The sequence below is a fragment of the Triticum aestivum genome, chromosome 1B, assembly GCF_018294505.1.
Source record: "Triticum aestivum cultivar Chinese Spring chromosome 1B, IWGSC CS RefSeq v2.1, whole genome shotgun sequence".
Classification (NCBI taxonomy): Eukaryota; Viridiplantae; Streptophyta; class Magnoliopsida; order Poales; family Poaceae; genus Triticum; species Triticum aestivum.
In genome coordinates this window covers 125313333-125321262 of record NC_057795.1, presented here as the reverse complement: position 1 = coordinate 125321262, position 7930 = coordinate 125313333, and the positions used below count along the sequence as shown (strand labels likewise).

Below are 7930 nucleotides of genomic sequence, written 5' to 3'. Positions count from 1 at the left end.
ATCACTTGGTAGAATCAAAATCTTGTGCCATACAGGACCTATGGGTGAGGAAGGTGCGGAGCTGTTATGATTTTCATAGTCTGAACCGTATGACAGGATATTTTCACCTGTTGGCCTCGCTCGTGCTTGGCGTACCGTTCCTGCAAAGAGCATAAATTGTGCAGAAAATTGACAATTAACAAACGGATCAATGAGCGGGTGCTATTGATGAAGGGCAGTGCTAGGGATCAACCGTCCGGTGTATTTGGTTGCTTGCATTATCCCCACACAGGTACAGTGGATGTGAGAAAAACATGTGTGATTGTGTATAGGGAGTCCTGGTTTGCGTGCGCATGAACACTTGAATCGGCCGTTTTGTAAAAATGGGTCACATCGGTGCAGGCGAAATCTGACGGAGATGACGAAAGACGAAAATGAATTTAGCATCATCCTTGGGGGCACTTTTCTCTGTGTGGGCCATGATCCAATGTGAGATGTGAGGTCTCTTGCGTGTCGACTTTTCCTTTTTTTCCTGTTAAGAATTACACCATGAGTGGAAGATGTGAAACAGGAAGAGATCACATAAAGGAGAAAGAAGCCTTATGCTTGGGGAGGAAGGTGGGAGACTCCAAAAATGCTGATGAATGTAAGTCTGTGTTCATCATGGCTCATGCTCACCGTTGGATCCATTTAGCGCAACGCGGACGTTTCATTGCGTCAGGGGATCGAGCATGAGCTCATAACGTAGATTCCCATCGGCTCCTCGGGGCGGCGAGGTTAGGATGTCTCGTCGTCCGTATGCAACGGCGATATTTGGTGACAAGTTCTTTGGATCGATTCAAGGGTCCAACGACGAAAGTTGCGTCCCAGTGCGCTGATCCTTGAGGCAACTGCACGATGGCTTCCCGCCGTTGCTCCGGTATGAAAGCCGCGACAACGTCTTCAACGGTTTGTTCTGGTGACGATAGTGATCATTCGGTGGTCCAAAGACCTCAAAGTAAATTCTATTATTTTCGGGTGATTTGTAAGTACTTTTCTTGAATGTAATTTTTACAATGTAAACTTTATTATGTTTCGTGTGATTTGTAAGTACTTCTCATGAATGTAATGGATTTGATCCTGTTCGAATCGAAAAAAGAAAAGAAAAGTCAGCGTAGTGTAGCGTCTCCGACGTGGCTCTTCCAGAGAATCCACAGCGCTCCGTCACAGCCCGCGTCGGCGAGCGCTTCTCCCAAGTCCCAATCCCTTCGCCCCGAAGCCTAGAGACCGGGAAAATGTTGATGCCGCATTAATCTCCAAACAACCACGCGTTAAAGTCCCACCCGCAATCACCAAATAACCCACCCATCCGCAGCTGCCAACTCTCGCCCTCTGCCCCTGTCTCCCGCGGCGGGGGATCTCATCCCGGCCATCCTCTGCCTCGGAGACCCCCGGATTTCCCTTCCCTATTTGGTTTGATCATCTTTCTGAGCTTTTTTGTGCTACTTTCCTTAATTTTCTTCCTGGCCGAGGTCCAGTCCAATCCCCATCCACAATCGCAGCCCCTCGCTCTCGCCGCCGGCGTGGGGATTCCCTGCTTGCCCCCCGTAGCCTGCGATCTTTTTGCCTCGGAGTCGCTCGGATTCCGTGCTGCGGCTGGTTGGGATTCCCTTTCTGCACCCTCAGCTGGAGCAACCCCTACCGAAATCCTCTGTTCAGCAATAATTTTTTTTTCCAGTTTTGGGCAAGGGAACCGCTCTCCCACTTCATTCCCCAACTTTGCACCGTCCGGCGAGTCCAAATGGGGGTGCAGCAATCCAAGGAGGAGCTGCTGTACCAGCAGGTGAACTACGGCAACATCGAGGGGATTCGGAACCTCCGGGCGCAGGGCGCGGGCGTTGAGGCAAGGACAGCGATTTCGACAGCATATAGTCTTGTAAAGCTGGGAATCAAATGAGTTAAACTTTTCTTGTTGGGGTTGGATTTCTTGCTTGCTTGCAGTGGATTGACAAGGAAGGGAAGACGCCCCTGATGGTCGCCAGCATGCGCCCTGATCTGCTGAATGTGGCTAAAGCTTTGATTGAATTGGGTGCAAATGTGAATGCGTATCGGCCTGGTATAGATGCCTAGCAACTTTGTGTATGGCTTTAGTTTATTATCTCCATTATTCCTAGAATGCATAACAGGGGATTTCTCTGGATGGTGTGGAGTGAGTACAAATTTGTTGTTATTCTTAGTTTGGATCCAGGAATTAGATCAAGTCTATTGTGGTGCTTCAAAAAATAAAGTAAGTTTTACAAAAAAAATGTGTGTTAATTTTGACACGACCATAGCCCAAAGGTTTTAAAGTTGTGCATACTTTGGGATATGAAAAGGAGACCTTGAAGTTTCTAACTATAATTTCTCACTCAAATAGAAACCAGCACAATATGCGCGCAAGTAAAAATATAGCCTATGTTTAATTAGGTTTGAGGATTGCATGTCATGCAAAACAGAATCAACTCAATCAAGGGAACTGTAACATTACAGTATTGATTGACTTGCACCGTGCCAACTCTGCTTTAACGAAATGTGTTCCTTATATGTTAAACTAATTAGAATCCATAGGATTCTTACTGGATGCCTGCTAAATAAAATAGGTTATCATTTTTTGTCGCGTTGTTGTAATGCCTCCCTTTTCTTTTTCTGCTTGTAGGATCACACGCTGGGACTGCATTGCACCATGCTGCCAAAAAAGGACTTGATCCGACTGTCCATTTACTTCTCTCACATGGAGGTTACGATGCTGCTGTAGATATATCACCATGTGTCAATTGTTTGCCATTTGAATTTTGTACGTTAAAAAACCTTCTGTTTATGATTTATTTGCAGCTAACCCATTCATAACAAATGATGACTGCAATACCGCACTTGACCTGGCTAGAGAAAAGGGTCATGTGAACGTTGTAAGGGCCATAGAGGTATATTTTTTTCTTCACGTCCTATTTTGCCTTATTATACTTCGATTTGACTTGCACATTTTCATTTGTTGCTATTTGTTCTTTAAGTTGTTTATTGGTTACTATTTCGTTCTTCATTATTTTCAGGGACGGATTTCTCTTTTTTCTGGATGGATGAGGGAGAATTATGGTCCTGGTTTCTTGGAAGCGTTTGCTCCTCAGTTCATGACTAGGAAGATGTAATATTCCCGTGAAACTTCATCACATACCACAAGCACATAGATGTGAGTATGTTTTACGTGTCTCTAACCTAAGTTAAATCTTTTCCCCAGTTGGGCAGTGATTTTACCGCGTGAAGCACGGAACCCGACAAGACCTGTCAAGCTTGAGTTAGCTATATATCCTGAATTGCAGGTATGAAAGTCTGCTAAAATGCTGCTTTGGTATGGTGTAGCCTAGAAATGTTTATAATGCTGGTTATGTTGACATATTCATATCACCAACAAAGTGAACAACTCTTTTATGGAACTCTTCCTATTTAACATGAGATAAGCAGTAATGTAATTATTGACCTCTCATTTGTTTCTAGTGTATGCTTCCCACATTGTCTAGTTCAGTAATCACTAACCAGTAGCATTTGTTATATTATTTGTGTTGAAATTTGAGTTTCTGGAGAAAATTGCACATAACTGGCCTTTTATTGTTTGATACATGACAATGTCTCTACTTTTTTTTTGATTTCTTGCACATGAATTGAAATTCACAACAGTTATTGTGTCACAATATACTCAGAAAGGTGATTGGTTAGTTAATCCATGCACTTGCATAGCTCCTGCAGCACCTTCTCCAATCCTCCTGATTAGGTTGTTGGCTTGCACCTGGTAACCGGATCGACGGATGAAAAAAGGAAGGTCTATAGAAATATGCTTTCTCCGTGTGCAGCCTTGGAGTCCGCACCACTTAGGGGATTAGTCTAGTAATTAGTATGTACACTGATTATTCCTTAAATATGAATTAAGGTATATTAAAAATGTCTTAATCCACAATAATAAAGTTGGGATAGTGCATTTAGTTTGTTTTCGTAACATTCTTAATTCTAGTCAATCATTTTTTACCAGCGTCACCTCACACATCCAACCAGAGAACCAATACTTGCATCTTGCTAAACCAGCTTGTCCCGAAGGAAAACCTACACCTACTTTCATTTTGTTATATTTGGATTAGCTATTTTTATTGCATTTTTGTGTATATATTTTATGAAGTTTCTTATTATTTGTAACATACTTTTTATGAATAAACAGGCTGCTAAACCTCGTGTTGTTGTCAAACTTTGGAAATCTCAACTTGAGGAACCAAAGTATAATCTGGCTGATCCTTCCATGACAATTTTTGACAAAGTTACAAGTACGTGCAATATTTCATCTTTTCAGTTTATGCAAATTTGAATTGCATGTTTGTGTTGTCGGTTACATGCTTTATCAATCTTTGCCTTTTTACTGCAATTTAATATCATATGGCCATCTCACTAAAAACAATTATTTGCTGAAAGAGCAGAACACAAATTCTTGTGTGGTGAATTACTCAAATTTATTCTTTTATTTAACACTCTCTGGCATGGAAACACGAGGTTAGAGTTAGGACTCGGGAGACCTATTCTTAGTGATGAACTCATGAGTTTGGTTTTACCCTACAGGAGGACGAAAATTACTACAACCACACACATATAGTCATGTATGCTTTATCATTCTTGTTGTTTGCACATTAAATTCTCTCACATAAAGCTAGTTCGTTATTTCTACATTTTAGTGATTCCTCCTGCTCTCTACAGCGCTCGTGCACACATGTATGTAGTGATTCATTTTGCTCTTTATACAAAGTGCAGCATATCTCTGTGCAAATGTTCTGTTGGAAAACGGACTATAGGTACTTCACATTTTTTTAGTGACGTTTCATTACATTTTATATACTTATTGCATGGCTGTCTGTAAGAAAGTACCTTTTATTATGTACATAGCATGTTTTCTGTCAGATGGCCTGCACTAAAATGTTATGTTGCAAATAAAACTTGGACTTTTGCTGCCAGGTCATGCTGTTCTAATTTACATTTGAATATTTGCAGAATCTAGATACAAGCTTTTACCGGCTTATGAAGGTGACAAGCAGCAGCTTCGATCATTTTATAGTGCATGTTGTGGCATGGCACAGGTGATATAAGCTAAACTTCCTGAAATGTTTCCCCTTACTAATGAATTTTCTGTCTCTCAAGATCTGAGACAGGCTCTAGTTATTCTTGGTATGTTCTGAACTAGTTTGGAAGATTAATCTTCAGTTTTCATCATTTGACCAACATCCGCTTATAGAATGCGTGTATATCAGTACATCGCTCAGCAACCAATAATTATGATGCAAATACATTTTCTTTGAACTAATGTTGAACTAAAGTTTGGTTTGTGTTGATGAGAATCAACAAGAATTGTTAACTTCAGTATAGAAAAAACAAATAATCTAATTATGCATAGATCCTCTTTTCTTAGGTTGCCAGCATGGTTCCTGCACGACCAGTGAATGCCCCCAGTCCAAATCCAATTCCAAATCCGTCTTTGGCACCTTCAGCGGAGTCGACTCCCAGTAAGGAGGATCTTGAGTTAGCGATGGCTATCAATGCCTCCATCCAATCAGCTATAGCAGAGGGGGTGCCCAATGTGCAGCCAATGACATCAACGAACAGCTCTCTCAACGGATGGGGCTCACCAGATTCTCCAGCGCCTTCAAAAACGAGTGGCCAAGCACAGGTTGATGCTCCAAGCAGCAGCAAATACAACGGATGGGATGTACCTGGAACAAGCTCTAACCAAAGTTCATCGAAACCTAACAAAAGTCAAAACAACAACCCTTCGATTGTGATTACACCTGAGGCACTTCCGGTTCCAACACCAACTGCACTTCCGGTTCCAACACCAACTGTACTTCCAACTCTTCCAACACCAACTGCGCCACCACTTGCTGAAGGAACCTTCTACGATGGCCCTATTGAGTATCCGTCCATAGATTTCACACCAGTTGATGTAACCATGCCACCCACGGAAGGTGGTGGTACGGCGCTAAACTCTGCAAAACCTGTAGAAAATGGAGCCGATGCAAGCAGCAGTGGTAACACCCCCTCTGGTACTTGTGTGATTTGCTTGGATGCTCCTGTGGAAGGAGCCTGCATTCCATGTGGTCACATGGCTGGTTGCATGTCCTGCTTGAAGGATATCGAGTCGAAGAAATGGGGGTGCCCCATTTGTCGTGCCAAGATCAACCAGATTATCCGCCTGTATGCGGTTTGAACAGCTAAAACAATGAAGCGGCATGTCACACACATCATTGATGGGTGCTTCCCCCTATTAAGTTCTGATACGAGAAGTAATGTTATATTGCTGTTGCAGGTGTACTATTACAAATTATTCCTTTCGTTTTATGTGATCTTGAAGCTACAACACTGAAGGCAACTCATGTATATAGTTTTAAGACTTCCTGTTCTGTATCGAAGAGTGTGCGCGCATTTGTCATGATCAGAGAAATTCAGTTCAACTGCTTCTGCTTTCATGATATAGATTATTGCGTCTGCTAGGTTACAAAGCTAGTTATCCATACGGCCTGAGAGCACCTGCAAATGCTGGCTTCGAACGAAAATGCCAAATGGAGGCTGAGCTCCATGGAGGCCTTAATTTTGAAAATTTCAAATTCATACTTTTGTGTTTCATACTTAAGTCCATGCTTTTTTTGTGCAACTTGCAATTCAAGGTAGATCATGAAATTTTACGCACATATACATTACATCCTTGTATACATGTATATTGTTTTTCAGAATTTTTCTAAAATGAGAAGTTTGAATTTTGAAATTTTCAAAATTAAGGCCTCCATGGAGCTCGGTATCCAAAACACCCAACTCGGCTTCAAACCCATTTTTTAGCTGTGCTCCCTCTTTCTGAGCTTGAGCTTATAATGTGGGCATGGGATTTTCGGTCTTTATTTTGACTAATAAATTATATTGAATATGTCAAAAAAGTATATGTTACAGCCTTTACTCATTTTAAATAAATTTCATGATATGTCTTCAATGTATAGAACTAGGGATGGATTAACGAGTTGCTCGACTAATTCATGCTTGACTTGTTAATCTCATATTTGTTAAGTTTGTGCTTGTTAAGCTTAACGAGCAAAAGCTTGACTAGGCTAGTCTGAAGCTCGTTAGGCTCATGAGCACTCATTAACCACTATTGCACAAACATCTAATGAGGGGATGAGAGAGAGCGCTTGTTAACGAGTATTGCATGAATAAGGGGATAAGAAATGGTACACGTTTGTTGTTGGAGCCTAGGCAACCAAAGACGAGAAGCATGGATGCCCATGGGCGGTGGTGGCTGAAGTCCTAATCATCCCGTCACTAGTTCTTCTTTCCCATTTTGCTTTGGATGCGAGATTACAACCTATGTAACTAGAGTGCCGCTGTGCTTTTTAGCGAAAGGAAATAGTTACAACAAGAGGAGGTGTGCTAATTGATGTCTCCTATGGGTGGGTAGGGTTGACATGGGCTAAATAGGCTAGACTAACATGAAACTACTCGCACTTGAACATATCACCGTGTGTCCCAAGCATCGAGCGCACTATGTAAGGCATGTCGGAGGAGTAAGCCTCGTTGAGATTGTTATATGTAAGACACGGTGGCGAGGTCTCTTGAAGGTTGAGAACACACATGCATGGGAGGGATCCATCTGGGAGTGTGGTTGCTATGGGCTGCCCTAGGTTGGCCTAACTATCCCTATAGCCTCAAGGTTCCCAACACGACGAACAACGAAGAATAGGGAGCAAACACGAGAGAGCAATAGATGAAATGGTAGCAAATTGATTTATTCAATTGTGTCTTGTATCAACCGTCCATCACCTCTCATCTATATGAGGCGACTGGATTTTTCGTACAAGAAAAACTCTCAAAATCCCGTCCTAAACATCAAGCCTATCTCAATGCGGACAAGTTAGCTAGAAACCTC

The 7930-nt window shown here is 42.0% G+C and overlaps 1 protein-coding gene across 1 annotated transcript; it reads left to right on the top strand.

Annotated features, from left to right (window-relative positions):
* The first annotated feature begins 1236 nt into the window (after window positions 1–1236).
* Window positions 1237–6470, top strand: LOC123111441 (probable E3 ubiquitin-protein ligase XBOS34). Its single transcript, XM_044532246.1, has 10 exons — window positions 1237–1617; window positions 1697–1861; window positions 1960–2074; window positions 2654–2734; window positions 2830–2918; window positions 3045–3136; window positions 3230–3311; window positions 4199–4301; window positions 5017–5102; window positions 5432–6470. The coding sequence occupies exons 2-10, from the start codon at window positions 1760–1762 to the stop codon at window positions 6224–6226; spliced, it is 1545 nt and encodes a 514-aa protein (XP_044388181.1). The 5' UTR covers window positions 1237–1617; window positions 1697–1759; the 3' UTR covers window positions 6227–6470.
* Window positions 6471–7930: the final 1460 nt, after the last annotated feature.

What these genes read in the sequence shown, in the direction of transcription:
- LOC123111441 (XM_044532246.1), top strand. Translation starts at nt 1,760, where the DNA reads ATGGGGGTGCAGCAATCCAAGGAGGAGCTGCTGTACCAGCAGGTGAAC. An exon ending in TGTGAATGCGTATCGGCCTG is followed by an intron (nt 2,075 to 2,653) that starts GTATAGATGCCT and finishes TTCTGCTTGTAG; the next exon opens with GATCACACGCTGGGACTGCA. An exon ending in AATTTTTGACAAAGTTACAA is followed by an intron (nt 4,302 to 5,016) that starts GTACGTGCAATA and finishes GAATATTTGCAG; the next exon opens with AATCTAGATACAAGCTTTTA.